The 18858-nt window shown below is 38.8% G+C and overlaps 1 protein-coding gene across 2 annotated transcripts; it reads right to left on the reverse strand.

Annotated features, from left to right (window-relative positions):
* Positions 1-752: 752 nt before the first annotated feature.
* Positions 753-13664, reverse strand: LOC139971697 (ADP-ribose glycohydrolase MACROD1-like). Of its 2 annotated transcripts, XM_071978402.1 has the most exons (9): positions 13386-13661; positions 10274-10414; positions 9571-9693; positions 8507-8602; positions 7178-7198; positions 6468-6749; positions 5537-5610; positions 4173-4257; positions 753-3191 (listed from the first exon to the last, which is right to left on the reverse strand). In XM_071978402.1, exons 1-9 carry the CDS (start codon positions 13585-13587, stop codon positions 3154-3156), a joined length of 1062 nt encoding a protein of 353 aa, XP_071834503.1. In that variant the 5' UTR covers positions 13588-13661; the 3' UTR covers positions 753-3153. The 2 variants fall into 2 exon arrangements, with proteins under 2 accessions (XP_071834503.1, XP_071834504.1); XM_071978403.1 differs by lacking the exon at positions 9571-9693 and having other exon boundaries at positions 13386-13664.
* Positions 13665-18858: the final 5194 nt, after the last annotated feature.

Here is an 18858-nt window from a genome sequence, read left to right on the forward strand (position 1 = left end):
AAATGCTAGCATTGTTATTTATACAGAAACTCATGTGACATCCCAACACAGAAGAAATATAAATGTATCCCACAATGGATTTGTTTGTTTCACAAAAGATTCTGGAGATTTTCTGCATCTCCACCTCAAAACCACATCCTCATGAGAAGCATTTCAGATGGCAATGACATGATATATTTCAAACCTGGTGATACTTTGGTAATACAGATCTGGCAAGAACAGTCAGAGTAATGATATCATCATGGCAGTTTAGCTGATGTAATTATTATTTATGTTCTTTTAGGTGATATGTAAATCACTTATTCACCGAGGCAAATCACAAGTTGCATTTGATGAAATTTTAATGACAGATCTCATTGGCAGCTAACAAAATATTCCAAACGTATCAGGTTTCAAGGATAAATCAACAAGAAGATTAAAGCGGAAAAAGTAAAGCATTCGAAGCACACCTGATGCCGTGATGACATCAAAGTCCACCAACAATGATCCACTCCCATAAATTTTCAGTCAATCAAATTAGGCCACGTTCAATTAACAATATCTCGCGATACAAAGCATGATATTGAGATAGGGTTTTAGTCTCTTCAACAAACATTGACTTCTCGTAACGAAAAGTGTTAGATTGTCTGGGTTGGTGTGCTCAAAGTGATGCTATACAATTTGAAAACGATGACATCAATATCAATATGAATAGGACATCAATATGAATTTGGAAGATATGCTATAATTCTGATGTTACTCCATATGAAAACTACACAAATATTTGTACTGCTAAGGTGTTGGCCCACCAAGCAGGTGTTAATCTTGCCTCAAAGAAAACTTTTGTTCGGAAATGGAAAGTCTGCATATTGGACAGGACATCTACAGGTAAAATTGTTTTGATGCGACATGATTGAGCATAATGTACACAAACTAGACTCTTTCTATAAGTGACAAGTAGTTGAGTATTTTGGAAAATAATGAAAGTGAACCTTTGAACACAAAACGCCTAAGAAACCACCACGGGAAGTGCATTACTGTTTCCATTTTCTAGTGTCTAAATACTCAGCTGTATAACTGTGGCAGGGGTAGAATGCTTCTAATGCTGCAATATTACAAACCATAAGAGATATCACCATATAGGGGCATATTTTTCTGCTCAAAAGTTTTAAGTAATTTTCCTGGCTTTTAAAAGGAGCAAACTTTATAAAACAAAAGTAACAATATTCCGAGGCAAGGTTATATCATCATTGCTCGTTTGTCAAAGTGAAGCATGAACTCTAAAATAATTTTGACAACAGTGAAAATTTGAAAAGGCTTTACCAATTGCCGACAGAAGCTCCAGCAGGAATGTATAAAATTGAACGAAAAGAAAATAACTTCATAATTCTTAAGAGGGTCATATGTGGACCTCCAAACTGTACCCTTTAGTTAGAAAAAAAAATGGTTTTAACTAGATCAGCGGTCTGCTTACTAACACAAAGATTGGAAAAGCGAGGAGGAGAAAGAGTGAGAGAGAGATAGATGATGTAAACAAGTTGCAACTATATACTTACTATTGATGATTTTGGTAAAGGTGAAAGAAGTACAAACGACTTTTGCTTTAAAATATGTTGCAGTTTTGTTGACAAAGTTACTAATTTGTCAGCATTGGAACAGTGCTGAGATCAAGAAGAGAAATTGATTGTTGCAACACCACAGATTCTTATAAACGCATTGGTGAAATTGTAAGGTGATAATATCAACAAATGTGTTTCCACAGGTATGGATACTTAAAGTTCCTGATTAAGATGACTTTTACAGAACCCTAACAGTGGCACACTCCATATAGAGTCTATTAAATCCAATTGGCCTAAGTATTCAGGAAAAGTGCCTAAGAGCAACAGGAGAACATCTTTCTTGATATGTTATTAAACGAAAAATATATTTTTTTCATATTTTTTTGTGGCTTGGATGTCAGAGTACACGTATGGAAGTGAATGTGGTACAAAAGACTTGGGTCAATTAAGATCACTTTTGACCTCGCAGAAGCAGCCTACGAAAATTGTTTACTGCCAAGTACGGAGGTTTGTCTACAAGATACCAAAGTACAGACTCGCATGGCATAAAACATATTTCATGGTATGGAAAATTGAAGGTGCCATGAATGGCCAAATGTGTCAGCTATCCAGTCAAGTTCCTCAAGTGGCAATAATATACCCAAAATTACGTAAGAATCATACCTTTCCATATCTGCCTTCATGGATAAACCAGATCCTCTTTAAATTCAAAATAATTATTCCACACTTCTATACTATATATGTCGTTCACAAACATCATATTATTTCCATTGATCACAGGGCATGGCCCATCAACCGCTAGGCACTTTAATGTTATTGTCACAGACAACCATGATATGGTTGATGTGTTTAGGAGAAGAGATACTCGAGGAACATCACTCCTCTCAATCACATCCATGCCTTCAAGGAGAACAGAATATTAATCTTGTGATAAACAGGAACAAATTTCACGATGGTGGAAAGCCTCCGCTTAAAAACACAAGTTGCAAACATGCATGGTGTAACTAGATGCGCTTTCTTACATTCAAAGAACTGACTGATCTTTCCATTGCTGAGACAGGAAAGGTGACAAGGACAGTTGGGAAAAATTTCTGTAAGGCTAGAACCAAGGAAAAACCTCCCCACCAAACAAGAAGAAACAGACATTTCCTGTATTCTGGTTAACAGAAACTTAGTGATTTCGTAAAGCTTCACAGCATCCCTCACCAATCATGTTAATGTCTTTTGCTCGGCTCTCCATTTTATCTTACAGAAGATTCCTTAAGCGTGATACTCAAATGACGAGCATCGCCATTGCATGACTGGAGTTCGAACCACTGATGAACCGCTACACGGATCAGGGTTATCAATCATATGTGTCTCAACAGTGTACTACCTTTATATAAGTACATGCAGGTGCTCGATCTTGGGATCCTACCATGCTGGTACTGTCTTACTTTTCTGATTCTCTTTAAGATATGGAAAGCAACCATCCCCACATGAAGCAGAATCATCGTGCCCTACATAATCACAACTGTACACTGATCATTGGCTAAGAAAATTGCCTCAAGGATGAAGGTGGGTGGTATGCTTCCTACCACAGAGAGCAAATCTGGTAAACTGCAGTGCGGTGGGCTTACGTCTCATCTTCACTCGATCTGGACTGAGGGTAATCTGAAAAGGCAAACATTGGAAGAGATCGACAACTCTTTGAGGAATTCTCTCCATTAAATATTGAATACAGACGTTTGATTGTCTTGTTTGAAACTATATATAGTCACGTGCTACTGAGTTACATAGATTGGAGGGAAAACAAAATTGACATCAAAAGAGTCATTCCTATGAAACTGACTAAAAAAACAAGAATTTGGCATGAGATCAATGAGACACCCTTTTTTCAGCTCTTCAATATCCTTATTCTCATTCCCATTGTTCCTTTTAATATATATTATACATGTGAATATTATCAGATAATTCTTTTTCTATAATACACTAGAAAATACTACACTAAAAAAAAATATAGTATTAAACTGCCCACTGACGGTACAAGATCAGGATAATGTCCCAAACTTTAAAATGGCCAAAGTAGATAACATTCCAAACAGAGAAATGCTAAGACTACCTCCTTGAATTTGGACTATTATGAAACTATAGAGAGGTATGATGGAAATTCAAAAAGTTAACAAAATGTTTTACTATGTAGGTACTATTTCTGAGGAATTTGTAAGTAGTATGGTCAGAATGATATACATATTTGCTTTGAGGAAACTTTTGTGACTTAGCTACAAGTTGCATTGAGAGAAGGATTAACAGTTCAAATTTCTCCACATGTGAACTTTCCCATTAGCCAGAAATGGGGAGGGTTGTGTAACCACAGTCAGTACAAATGCTGTAGCAGTGTCAAGAGGAAAGTTTGTCACAAAAGAAATTTCTAAAGAGGAATTTAATAATAGATACAGAAATTTCATCGAATTACATGCGTACAATATTCAAAGTGAGCTTTCAATTGCGAAATTGACGTTTCTGATAATATCTAATTACTGAGATAAAAGGGAAGTAATAGAAATGGAAAGAGTTTTGATACGTCTTCACAATAGTTCAAGACTTTTTTCTAACATTTTGGAATTTGTTTATTACTAAAATATTTTTCTTTACCTGGTAAAGGGAAATAGACTGGAAGAAGTTTCTCATAATTCCTCACATCTGAATCCAGAAAGACACAAAAGATAACAGCATCCAGCTACACAAAGAGAGAAAACATAGAATAATGATGTAAGAAGGAATCCTAGCCAGACATATTGATGGATATTTATCATTAATAGGTTTAATGTTTATTAAAACTCTAAAACCCACTAATTCATAGTATAGCACTTTTATGGACTCCAGAGTCTCTCCATTCCACAAGGCCAAAGTTTGAACTTAAGCTTGAATACTTTGCAGTGCAACAATTTCTTTAGAATGCAGCATTTTAAAATAATAATAATAATCACAAAGAAATAAAACAAAGCACAGAAGCGTATTTGCATCTTAATTTCTGTTCTTTTAAAAGTCATCTAGGGGATAAATCTGTTATAATAAGATGGAATCATCAAAAGGATAAATGCCCAAGTTTAGCATATTGAAGCATCATATGGTGGCAACAAAATTCAGTGAAATTCAGTGCATTTCCTATTTAATATTGTCCTGTGATTTTGGTAAAACGTGTCTACTCTCACAACATATATGCTTAAAATGCAAATAGTGATGCATACGCAAAAGTGAAAATAAAATTAACTGCTTGACATATCTCAGAAATGACAAAAGTTTCAAATGAAGTTGCAAGTTTTAACTTTTGAATTCTTATCGAAATCTCTTCACTGTATCTAGTGATATTTAGTTTTCTTTTCCTCCTGTAGGACGGGAATATGGTTCAGCTACATCAGGAAAGCATTTGTTTATGTTGGAATTTGAGCAGTTGTAGTGAATTACAACCAATCATATTGAATTTATTTTCTCGTTCTTACAGTATGAGCAAGTCAAGAAGCATGCAGATACAATCATGATGTTAAATTTCACTTATCTTATAGATCATATTTTTGCTCTTCTTTTTGTATTATCTCAAAACATCTTCTTGCGTTGAGTTTGCTTAATTTTCTTTCCAATAACATAGTAGTTTACTGATCAAAATTCAATTCAAATAATTAAGTGAAAGAGTCTTTTAGCTTTTGACTTTGTTCTGTTTGAAGGTGGTTGTTTAAATGCAATAAATTCAAAGGAATAGTGTCTATGTGACAAAATGTCAATCCTACTCAATAAGAACTTGTTCATTAATCTTCAATTGGTGAAAATATCTAGTTAGGTGTCTTAGTTTGATCAACGGCAATTGTACTTTGAATGATATTCGTCGGTTGGTGAAATTGCCGACGAATATTAAACTGCTTAAAAAATGTGAACAAGATTTCAGTGAGGATATCACAAAAATATTACTTAAAATTGCTTGCGACTTATTTCATGCCAAAGTGACAATTCTGTCAGAATACCTCGTCAGGGTGCTCATCTAACCACTCACGTATCGTCTTCAGCGCAACTTCAGCAGCTGCCTCCTTTGGATAACCTAGACACATCAGAAAGAAAAACAAAACCAAACATTTGAAAGCAAAGTATAGGTTGGCAAGGGTAGGGATTAGGTAGTAGGATGATCAATCAGACATGATACATGCAGTAAAGAGACTGTCATATCTTTAATACATGTAAGAACAGACAAATATCATGCTATGAGCACGGCTCCTGTGATCGTAATTCCAGGCTATTTTAAGACCAAAAACAATATTTACTGTTTTACTATGATGCCAACTCACTAATATGTCTGCTTACTTCTATTGCTAATTTTTGTTGTTGTGGTGAAGGGGGATATCCATAGAGCCATGAATCCCCAAGCATGGCTTGCAGTACCTTATCAAGTTTTCACCAGCACATTTTGATTAATGCCATTACATTAACGTCATATTTCTAACACATCCCATGAAGTCTTTTTTTGGCGCACTGCCTAGATCAAGCCTAGCTGTAACATCTAGAATATGATCTGCATGTAAGGCTGACCCGGTGACTTTCCTAAATTGTGTGCAGTCTATGGTGGAAAATTAAGAGTAAATATCCAAATTGACCAATCATGAAAAGCATAATCATTTGTTTAAAAAAAAACCCAAAACACATATTTTCAGTAGAAAGGGAACTTAATTAGATCATCGCTTTCCCGAATAAGATTCAAAATGAAAGGACTTTCTCCAAGACCTAAAAACAAGGGTTTCCTTTTCCCTACCGTTTCCAGAGTAAAAGCAAACTTCCCTGATTTTTTGCGAAACCATATCAAACTATACAAGAAATTATATAGACTGTACTACAAACTAAAAGCACCAATGAGGTAAATAATGTTTGCAAAGATTTAAACATACAAAAACAACAAATAGTTACCATAAATGCCAGTTGAAATACATGGAAATGCTATACTCCGAATGGGTGGCTCAAAGCGTTGCAATCTCTTGGATATAGAAGCATTACTATCATCATCCTTTGCAGAGACCCCCGGCCTCTCTTCATCTTTCGAAGCTGTATCTGGGCTCCTTTTGTTGAATTCATTGTGTTCCAAAACTTTGTCCAGACATGTCCTGTAGCAACTGGTCAGGAGCATCTCACTGTGATGACTGACGACGCTGTCAGGGGAGTGGCATTTAGGGCCGACTGTGTGGACCACGACTGGCGTTGATAAGAGTGAACAAAAGCAAAACTTAAAACAAGTGAAGGGGTTCTGCAGCTGTTGTAACCAGGCCAGCAGGCAGACAGCTATTTCAGAGATACGGAGCCCCCCCCCCACATTAATTTACGAGGATATATATGCAAGCTACTTGCAGATAACGTTTTAAAACCAATGTTGATGTAATCTGGCATTGATCAAGCCAGGTCGGCTATTAAGCATACTACGAAAATGAGAATTCGGTATTCTTCATCCCATACTTCCTTGGATGAATGACTTCCCAGACTGTAGATGTCGTTGTTTTTAAGATATACTGTATCCTACAAGGAAATACATATTCAAGTGTACACAGAAGGGCATAGAACATTTGGTCAGAATAGCGTGTGGTAGAAAACAAAGAAATTTGAGAATAATTGTGATTATAACTTACATTGAGATGGAAGAAGATAAGCTGTTGAGTAAAAAAAAAACATTGACACAAAAAATATTAGTGAGCAGCAAATGACAGCACTTAATATATCATGAAATGTCTGGAAAGGGGTGATTCTTAAACTTCTTCTAGCTGAAAAAAGTGTTTTATCGATAAAAATCAATTTGCCTACCAAAGCAAAAGCGGTGTAGATGACGCCATACTTGTTTACATGCATGGGGTCTTGAAGCACTTAGACCAACCCAAAACGTCTGTGAAGTCAATCTTCATTGACTTGTCGAGTGCATTTAACACCATTAATAAAGCCCAATATATTAGTACAAAAACTGTTAGACATGCAAGTGAACTATAACATCGTACTTTGGGTCCTCAATTATATGCGTTGTTGACCCCAGATGGTTAGAATGGCTGATTCCAGATCTGACCAGTGTGTCATTAGTACGGGTGCCCCCAAGAATGTGTGCTCTCACCAGTGTTGTTCTGCTTGTACACAAATGATTGTAAAATATCGAGTGACCAATGCAATATGATCAAATATGCTAATGATACCGTGCTGACTGGTCTTCTTTACAATAATGACAGCTCTGCCTTTGTTATTGAAGTACAGAAGTTTATTGGTTGGTGTAAAAGTAACAGTCTGGTGTTAAATATAAATAAAACTAAGGAACTAGTGTTTGATTTTAGGAAAGGCAATAATGTTCATGATCATGTCATAATCGATGGCAAAGTAGTTGAGAGGGTAGAAAGCTACAAGTACCTGGGAACGTATATTGATAATAAACTTAATTGGAATGTTCACGCAAAATCTGTTAAGGGTTAAGCCTGCCAACGACTTTATTTCCTTAGAAAATTAAAACAATGCAGAGTTAATTACACGACTATGAATTTATTCTACCAGTCAATCATCCTAAGTGTTCTAATGTCTATTATTATATGTTTCTTTTGCAGTATGCCGAAAAAATACAGGGCAGAGCTGGAACGTGTTTGGAAGTTAGCTGAACGCTGCATTGGTTCAAGCCTTCCGTCACTCTCAAATGTTCCTATAGTTTCTGTATATTGGTGAACTCTACCAACCGAGCCATCCAGGAATCATTTGGTGTCAATCCCGACACTATATATAAATTTCTTTCTGGGCGGGGGGGGGGGTGCCAGTTAGAATTCAAAGTACCCTTCATATTGTGCAATCAGGTATCACTCCCAGTTACTCTTCATATCGAATGTGAATTTTATAAAACAAATACTTAGGGAAGATGAAAAATACACAAATATACTAGTATTTATATCGACTGTGCTGGGGATCAGCCTGGAAAATAAAGACTCAATGGTCACCTGCTGTAATTTTAGCATCTCCTGTCTCACATCCGTTCAAGGTTTCGCACTCTGAAAGAAGCTTTGGTCCGGCGCTTTCATGGATTGCACCATCCACTGAAATCAAATCAATGTTTTAGCCCTTTGAATATAAATTTGTTACCTGACCTGTAATAATCATATTTAAGGCTATAGAATGATGATTGCTAGAGGTGTTGGAATTCTTTCTATTAAAACTGTAGCATTATCATTACCCAAGAATAATCTTCGTTCTTTGTACTTCAATCTAATATATCTTCACTTGACTTATTGCATGACTGTTTGGTCTAGTACAGCGTATTACAATATTGAAACACTTTTGACTCTCCAGACTCTGCAAGCTATTCGCTTCAGTCTATTATTCATAAATGTTCATATAGCCACTTTTGCTTATCGTTCTATAAATAACCTTAATCGCAAGCCATCCTAAGACTAACATTACAAAACAAAGTTTACGTTATCGTGCAATACTTTTTTGGAATTATTTGCCTAATACTCTGTGATATTTTGTTTCACCACAATCATTTATTTTCTCAGCTCATTCTACTCATGTAACTATTATGACTGTTCCTTTCATTGTTCTCAGATCTAGATATGTGCCTCATTTTACTTTTCTCAACATGTTACGATCATTCTTTTTTCCTCTTGAGTGGGGGGAGGGGTGGAAGGCGGTTGGTTTTTGGGGGGGTTTTGTGTTTTGATACATTTTCCTTTGCATAGGGAGTGGCAATACTCGTTATGCCTTGGACGGTTTTCTAGGCCACTTCCTTCCTCATTGTATTTACATAATTTATGTCAGTAATTATTTGCTGTTGTACCTCTTTATTGAGGAGAAACATATAAATGAATGAAACATCTAGCATATCACTTAAAGCGAGCGCTGACAAAGATTAACACCAGAAAGATATAATATGTGTTCAGATGATGATCAAAATAGAAAAGGTGGCTCTTAGCCTCGTCTGTGGTCAATATCTTATAAACAACAATATGCAGTAAAACTATTTATTATATTGATGCACAAAAAAAATGCCGTCGACTGAATTTACCTCCACCTCCACCGAGCAAAGAGTCATTAGCAGCATTCACTATGGCATCTACGTTAAGCATGGTAATATCACCTTGCCAGAGGACTATTTTCTTGCTTAAATCTGTATTGGCATTTGCTGCACCTAAAGAGAGAGAGAGAGAGAGGTGGGCGGAGAGAGAGAGAGGCGGAGGCGGAGGTGGAGGTGGAGAGAGAGAGGGAGAGAAAGATAAGCAACAGTAGTGGAATGATAGAAATTTGGATTTATACTTTGCAACCAAACAAAATCTGTGTACACAAAATTTTGAACAAACAAAAGACAAAATATAGTGCATCTGTCATTTATTGGCTAAAGCAGAGAAAACTAGGCAGTTCATAGGCTCACAAAACAAAACCCACGCCAAATTATTACTCAAATGACATTCAAGTGTATGTACACATATTAAACAACTACTGCATACTGCATACTTGAATCTAACTTGAGGAACAAATCCAGGTTTGATAACTCTAGTCCGATAAGTTACAACTTGTATAGGTTAATTGAACATTGAATCATTCAATCCATGATCAAAATACATGCATGCATTTATGGCAAGTGTAAGGGAAGATGTCCATAATTAGGCCAAACCATTGACATTCAACCAAGGATTCATAACAAAGATAATGAAAGACTTGAACTAGATGAGGTCATCTTATAAAATCCTTGTGTGTGAAACATCACTCACTTGTGTTGTTGGCTTCCTCTGTACGTTCTAAAGCTTTAGCGTACTCTGGCCAGGTTGGCAAGTCACTAATCGTCAACACTTCGGAGATTTGCCAATCTGCCTCTTCTGCTATCTCAAACAGACTCTTTTTCAGGTAGATATCTTTATAAGGTGGAAAAGAAAAGACATACAGGACAGAACATATTTGACAAGGATATATGATCATATACAGTATGTATATGAAGGTTTGTTAGATTAATTAACTCCAATGTATAACTAATTCAATACAGTATTGTTACCAGGATTTTAAAAGTTGCGTCCGTTGGTACCAAAGTACAGTCCTCCATGAAAACATGCACTTTAGAATACTTTTAAAGGTACACACAATACTTAGTTAAATAATGACCCCCTGACAAACATTGGCTTGTGCGCAACGGAAACCCATAGTGATAGGTCTATAATGTGTCAAATTGGGGTGGTTCATCTGGGAAGTAAATTTAACTTTTTGTTATTTAAGCAATTGTTTGTAGCGGTAACTGACCCAGGGTTGCCTTGTTCATATTTTGTACGTTTTGGGTGCGGATTGCACCTGCGTCGATGGGTCCCGGCGATGCTTAGCAACAAAGAACAGCATAGTAGTACTCCAAGCAGGGTGGTGCGTGTCATTTGCTCCACTCTGATTGAGTTTCCCCCCTGTTGACCTGTCACGGCCGGTCCTCGTTCACAGTTCCTTGCGGTATAGGGCCTAGAATGCAATTTTTTAAAGGAGGTCATTCTGCCGAAGTATGGCGTTCGGTGCATTCAAGGCTGAATGGTTGCAGGCTCCGTGATCTTGCCTGGAGAATTGCACACGGTGCCTTGGTGACCAACCTAAAAAAGTATCATTGGCGATTGGGTGATGGATTGTGCCCAAGGACCGGCTGTGACAGCTTAGAGAGAACAGCTCATGTTTTTTGGCATTGTTGCTTTGTTTAAAATTATGGGAGTGGTTCCAATCCTGGACCGACCGTGTAACGGGAGACCGTTCATGGTCGGTAGCACAGGGCTTTGTTTTATATGGGGTAGATCCTCCAGTTTGTTCGGTTGCTGTGTTGCACCGTATTATTTTTGTTTGCTCTATTGTGAAAAAAAACTTATTTGAATGAATAGATGTGATGTGGTTTTTGAGGGGAAATTTGCCAGTTGGGAGGCAGTCCTGGAGGCGGTGAACTGTGACATTCGCCTTCAGGTTGAAGGCGATTTTCGCCGTTTATCTGGGCCTGCCTTTTTTGACCGTGGTGTTCTTGGGAGGGGTGTTTCGTTTCGCTGCGTGCTGGTCGTCCTTTTGTGATTTTTTGAATGTTTGAGTGGGTGTTTGGGTGTTTGTCTCTGCAGGTCGGTGGGCATATTTACTTTTTTGGCTCGCTTGACTTGAGTTTCGTTTATAAGAATGGGATGATTCGGTAGTGCCGTTTGGCCGTGACGTTTTGGATCCCGCATGGCGGGTCACATAAAAAGCAATACAGTGAGTTCACTGGTTATCATTGTATCTCAATGATAGGGTAGGTCTACAAAGTGGCCCTTCATTCTAAAGGCTCGATAGAACATCATGAGAGCTCAAGGTGAGATCATTATTGTAATCTCATGTAGCATTTAATTGTTTAACATGTCTTTATAGTAACACATTGATTTTGAAAATTTGCAGATGGTTTCCATCAGAACCATTCAGTAGGCCTACGCCTACGATAACGATTTCTATTTATTAAGGTTGTGGTTATTTATCAGATCGTCAGGTGAATAAGCGTGGTACGCTTGCTTATTTACCCGATCACAGTCACGCAGGGACCGGAGAGACCCATCAAGCCATAATGAATTTGTGTCCATGCATCCCATGTAAACAGTCAAATCGTACTCAGTGTTCAGGTGCATTATACAATCTGAATATATTGCATTGACTAATTTTGTATAAAACGAAATTTAACCATATTTTGTCAAATATACTTGTAAGCACTTGGGGGATGTTACGGCCAATAGTCTGATTCAGACCAGTATACAATGCGTACACAAAACAAAACCTCTAACATTATGCACACTAACAGGTAGGTCCCGTGGATACTCATCCTTGACAAGAATATTCAATAAGTAGTAGGCACCGACAATATATCCACAACAAAGCACGGCTTAAAATGTTAACTACTTGAGTGTATATTATCACGTACATGAATATGGTACATGGCTGAATGATACATATCACATATGTGATATGGAATAGTAAGGTGACAGCCTAATACAGTAATAGGTTGGGTGACAAATAAGAGATCTTAACGTTAGGCTCAATTGGGCCTAACGATAAGATCTCATGTTGACATATGTTAACAAGTTTACTTAAAACAGTTACTTAACATGGTGACAACAACAATAGGTGCAACAATACAATGGTAGGATTCTTCGCGGATGATTTCCGGCTCTTGGCTCGCAACTGTAAGTTATACCACCGGAATCGCTTTCATGGAGTATTTAGCAACTGGTGAAATAGAGGTTGCTACGTACATACAATACATGTAACATGGGATATTTGCTACTGTTGTTGAAGCTGATGTAGGGGGTATAAGGCCCTCCCAAGAGAAAATATAATCGATGTGAAACTATGCATTCTGAGGCATATTTCGTCTACTTGCAAGGTTAGGCTAATATTAACTAGATTAATTTTCTTTGTGAGTTGTGTGTGAAGGCGGGATGGATTGGGGGGGGGGGTTAAAGAAAGGAAAGGGGTTTGTACACGTCACCAGATCTGGACCCTGACCTCATACAGTCGTACGGTCAGCAAAATACTTACATCAGGCATAATTAACCTAGGATGGGGTAAGTAAGCACCACTTACTTCATCTATTTTAAAGTTTTAACGCCACTGGCATTCACTAGCTATGTGTTACATATGTGAAAACTGTCCACGTTAGGCTCAAACGGGTAAGGGATTGCCTACAAAGCATAGTCTAATTTGGAGTTAGCTCTAGCTTAATGCAAAATTTGTAGTTGCAAGAGGCTCTTGGACTAATATTAGGCTACTACTACTAGGGTAAAAAGTACAATAACAACACATGAATACAATTACAGGAAGACTGTGGCAAGTAGCCGAACGTTAGGCCTACCCTACCTCTATCCCGTAACACAGAGTTCCGTGAGGGCTCATATATGTGGCAGCGTCGCAACTCTGCAACTGTCTCTGAGTCAGAATCAGTAGAATCCTCGATCTGAGACATTTTCCCTATCAAAAACGTCCGATAGATTGGTTGTCTCAAGTAGTGGTTAAAAGCAATAGCTACAAATCGTAATGTATTCTGCACGCGAGGTAACATCAGTAGCAGTTTCTACCGTTAACTGTTACCCAATGCAATTTTATTCTTTAGTCTATTCATAGTTAAACAAATGTGAGAATGTTTGCACACAAAGGTAAGGGACTATTGGCCATATCAAATCCCTGGAAATTTGGATATGCATCATTGACTATTTTCAGCATAACAATCTCTGTATTGGGAGTGTTGTTAACTCTGTACTTTGTGACGTTTGCGGTTGATAGCTATGACTAATACTGCTTAGTGTTAAGATCAAGGTGAAATACAGAAGGCAAACACTGTATTTGGAAGCTATGGTATGTTCAACTTCATTGCTGTTTGTAACATATTTAAGCAAGTACTGTACTATAAAGAAAATGTATATACATTCTGGGTGATTTGACTCTTGAACAGTTGTGTGGAATTTGAAATTGTATTAATATGGGAGGGTAATATCAATTTGGGAGAAGAACACACAAGCAAATAGACTTAAAAACTAACTTGGGGCCACTTGAGAGATGGATCCTTGTGTGTGAATCTTTTCCCACTCTTGTGTCTGAGCATCCACTCATAGATATGTGTCTACAGTGATTCATTTAAATAAACACGAGAATGCAGGATGTTGGCTCATTCCAACATTCATTTGCATTAACCAATTCAACCCGTCGTCGTCAAAGCAGTATGCCTCGCTGGATGAATAAGAGAGTTAGATGTGCAAGTAGGCAAAAACGTAGAATGTGGAAGTTGTTTAGGAGGACTAATTCTGAATCTCTTTTGGCCAAGTTTAAAATTCATCAGCTGAAGGTAGAATGCTTAGTCTCTGATGGAAAATTGAATTTCGAAAATAACATTGCCATAAATATTAAGGATAACCCAAAGGCCTTCTTTTCTTATGTCAGCTCAAAGCAGAAAGTTAAAGCAGAAATTTAAAGATGCAATTGTTTCTCTTAGGGCACCACAGGCTGATAATATAGTTACTTATAGTCAGGATCTTGCAGATCTTTTGAACAACTACTTTGTGTCGGTTTTTACAAGGGAAGATATGAGTAGTATTCTAGATTTTCAGGGGGGAAGTGACAGTCATAAACTGGATACGGTCTTATTTTCGGATAAGGTTGTCTTAAAGGAGCTGCTTCGTCTAAATGTTTCTAAAGCTTCTGGACCTGATGCAATCCATCCGTATTTGTTGAAGACTTAATTATGTTTGCGTTCCACTCTTATTGGCATTTAGTAAATTTATGAATGAAGGTTATATTCCTAAGGACTGGAGATGTACTAACATTACCCCAATTTTCAAGAAGGGTGATAAGTCTAAGCCCTGTAATTATAGGCCCGTTAGTCTCACTAGTGTTGTTTGTAAGGTCATGGAGTCTATTGTTAAAAAGTCTATGGCCAGTCACTTCAGCAGTCAGTCTTTGATCAGAGAGTCTCAACATGGCTTTTGTCAAAAAAAAGTCTTGTCTCACTAATATCCTTGAGTTTATGGAAGATGTAACAAGCTCACTAAATAGGCAGAAGTCTGTAGACGTTGTGTTCCTGGATTTCCAGAAGGCCTTTGATAAAGTTCCCCACCAGCGTCTTTTACTTAGGCTGAAGAGAATGGGTGTCAATGGGGATGTACTGTCTTGGATCGAGAATCGGATTGGTAATAGGAAACAGAGGGTGGTAATTAAAGGCTGTGCTTCTTCTTGGCAGGATGTTACTAGTGGGGTTCCACAAGGGTCTGTTTTGGGTCCCTTGTTGTTTGTTGCCTATATAAATGACATTGACGAAGATATTTTGTGTACAGCTAAGAAGTTTGCTGATGACACCAAATTGTACTCTGAGGTCTTTTCCTAAAGCAGGGGCGTCAATCCGATTTGAAACGTGGGGGGGGGGGGGACGGAATCGATTCGAGTATTCCGGCCGCGTGAGTACTATCTAAGCGGAGCGCCACCATCGTTTGGCGCGCAGCGTACAAGAAAATTTTTCTTCTGGCAGACCCCTCAGATTGCAGGAAACGGCACTTCCCGTGCATTATGGCAGAAAGCAACACCCCTAAAATTGATAAAAATTTCCGGCAATTTTTTATTTTGGGAAATATTCTCGAAGGAAGTGATCGCCATTTATTCCTAAGTTTACCAATTCCTCGTCTCCCAGAGGCGCCCAACATTTAAGATATCGAAACATTTTCGTGTTGGCTGATCCATGATCACCGCCCATCAAGGGCGGCGGAAGCACATTTAATCTGGGGGGGGGGGGGCACCGACATCAAAGGGCACTTTGCAGCAATTCGATTGGACTGATGCAGCCTTATATATTTAGTACCCTTTACAACTCTTATTGTATTATCTTATTTGTACACATGTACGCATCACTCCATCGACGCCCCCCCCCCCTCTCAAGGAAAATATGCATACTAGCACTGCAATATCCAATGTGAAAATTGGGAAACAAGGAACAAGTTTTCTTTTGAGATAAAATGAGGCGAAATCATGCTAATTGCTAAATGTAGGAATCTTCCGAATTAGAGTTTATTTCTTGTTAATATCTTAACAAATTTGTTTCATTCGAAATAGCTTTGAGTTTGACCCACAGAAATTCACTAAGAGTCAGAGGCGTAGCCAGAAGTTGCAAAGTTGTATGCACGACTATCTGAGCGGAGCGCCACCATCGGTTGGCGCAGAGCGTAGTAGAAAATTTTTGGTTTTACAAACCCCTCAGATGGCCGGAAAAAGGCCCTTCCCGAGTGTTCATTCTGGTTCCCTGGCCTCTTGCTAACTTGAGACACCTCAATTTTCCTGTAGAAAATGGGCACATTTTTAACCTGGGGAAAAGTGGGGGCACGTGCCCCCTGTGCCCCCCGGTTCCGCCGCCCTTGCCGTCCATGCCCGTGAGAAGTGGTGACTGGGTGAAGAAAAAGCCATGCCGTTTGAAAACATGGGCAGAAAAAGTGAAAGTAGCGAAACCTAAGGTAAAACGCGCGATAACGAAGTGATTATTTTCCAGGTTAATTGAGACTGTATCAAACGCGAGCTTAGGACAAACATATTCAAAGGTAATGGCATTACTAATCCCGATATGTCGTCTTTGAGGTGTGTGGAAAATCCGCAACGACCATCAAAGAGCAATTGAATATTTAGTCTACTTTTCGATTTCGAAAACACTTTTTTTTTAAATTATGACAAAATTTTATGACACCTTTTAATTTTTTTCGGGGGGGGGGGGCCTGTGACCCCGGGCCCCAATGGGCACGACGCCACTGACCCCAGGGCCTCAGATATAGGCCCATTGCAGGGGTGGGCAACCTTTTGAATGAATGGGCCAGATTTTAGGAGTGAAAGATTGACAGGGCCGCACCTAACCAACGGCCTGCTGCTGATTTCAAACCTTTGATTCCGAGGACGTTCAAGCAATAGGTGTGTGTACTTAATCTGTATTCACAAAACCATAATGTCAATACAGTCCTGTTGATAATTAATGGTGATAATAGACCAACCTGACAGCATCATAAGTGCAGATAAATTCTAAGCAGCTAGCTCGTTTTGGCGATGATGCAAAATAGATTGATTTTTTTCTTTTTCTTTTTCTTGAGACATCTCACGGGCCGCAAAAAAAATCACTGGCGGGCCGCATGTGGCCCGCAGGTTGCCCACCTCTGGTCTATAGGAACGATGTCCCACAATTTCCCCGGACATATAGGTGAAGGAAGCTATCCGCCGCGACTGCATGTGAGTTTCTCGACTTTCTGTCCTGGGAGTCATACCACAAAATGGTGCATTTCCTCATACGCCATTATTAATAATTTAAATAACTAACTAATAAGGCACAGCCCATATCCGAGTTCGTATAGCGAGCTTAGCGCAAATTTGGCGCCAGCATGTTAAACCAGGTTGCTAGGTCTACGAGAATACATTTACATGAAATTTGAAAACAAGGATAGCAAGACAAACAACTTTTATTATGTTTTCAGGACCTCACACATGCGCATGTATCGTCAGACTTAGAATAGGTCCCATGTGATTGGTGACTAAAGTGATGAAGGCATGAAAATAAATCAGTGGTTTTTCGTTGGAGTCCTCAAGCAAGTTACTTCGGTTGCTAGGTGGATTTGCATCTGGTTATCGGGTGAATTCTGGTCGGATCGTACTATGTAACCACCATGTACTCAGGGACGTAGCTAAGGCCTGATGATTGGGGGGGGGGGGGTGTAGTGGCTGAAAATCGGTTTTGAAGCCAGAAAATTCCAACTGCTGCTTTGTACCCCCACCCTCCCGCTACTCGTCAACGATACGGTCAGTGTCAGTCAGAAAACCCAATCTTTCGCGACTGCACTTCTGTTACGAACTTGTTGCGATACATTTGTACCCACTGGCACTCATTTCAAAAACTTATTGCCCCCCCCCCCACCCCAACCAAATATTTTTGTGAGATTCGGGCAATATGCTGATAGCTTTTTGGATAATTTGCAATGTGTTTTTCAGTGGTTATACTGATATTATTATTACCCAACAATTATCACCAATACGGAAGGGTAATAAGACGGAAAATGATTGTGTGCTATTTGCATGCGATGTAAAAACCGATGCATGCCTGTATGATATGCATATGATCATGTGTGATGCGCAAATTGGGCTCCTACGCCTATGACGGAAGTTCTATTAGGCATTTTTTTGTAGTATTCAAAATCATAAGAAGTTTTGTACGGTGGAGTATAAGAATCGCGAGAAACAATTTCCCAAAGTGGCAAGGAAAACGTGGTAAATATGACCGGTTAAAGGTCAATTTTGACCGAAATTTTTAAAACATTTTACATGAAAAGGCCTAGATAAATTCGAGTGCGACAGTCGGAAATTCCGACTGTCGCACTCCAATTTTCCAACTAGCGTCAGTTTTACCATGGCTTGGGGGTGAGACACACCCACACCCCCTCTAACGACGTCCCTGCGCGGTGAATATGGAACACGATCACATGGTTCAGCTTCTGTTGAGTCATGGTGCTCCGTAGCCTTGTCTTCAAACGCCTCAAAGCACTAAAAGATCTCTCGGCTTCCGTCGAACTGGCGGAGGAGACGAGGAGCAACCGCAAGAGAGCTTCGACTTCACCAAACATAGCCCGTACCACTGGATTCATCAACTTGAATATTTGTCTATACCCTTCAACCGACGACGAATTTAACTGGCCTCGAAATAAAGGCAGACTATAAGCTTAAGATTGTTGGAGAGCTCAGAGTACCAACTCACGAGATCTGGGTGGAATTCTCCATTCAGCAACATTGAGTGATATTCGAGGATATGAATCCTAAGATGTGTAAG

This window comes from Apostichopus japonicus, chromosome 8 (genome assembly GCF_037975245.1).
Source record: "Apostichopus japonicus isolate 1M-3 chromosome 8, ASM3797524v1, whole genome shotgun sequence".
Classification (NCBI taxonomy): domain Eukaryota; kingdom Metazoa; phylum Echinodermata; class Holothuroidea; order Aspidochirotida; family Stichopodidae; genus Apostichopus; species Apostichopus japonicus.

Bases quoted from the DNA above. Each gene is read 5' to 3' on its own strand.
- LOC139971697 (XM_071978402.1), bottom strand. From the start codon at position 13,587: ATGTTACCTCGCGTGCAGAATACATTACGATTTGTAGCTATTGCTTTT. The intron at 10,415-13,385 runs GTAGGGTAGGCC...CACCTTATAAAG, and splicing joins CTCTGTGTTACGGGATAGAG to ATATCTACCTGAAAAAGAGT. The intron at 9,694-10,273 runs GTGAGTGATGTT...CTCTCTCTTTAG, and splicing joins AGAGGAAGCCAACAACACAA to GTGCAGCAAATGCCAATACA.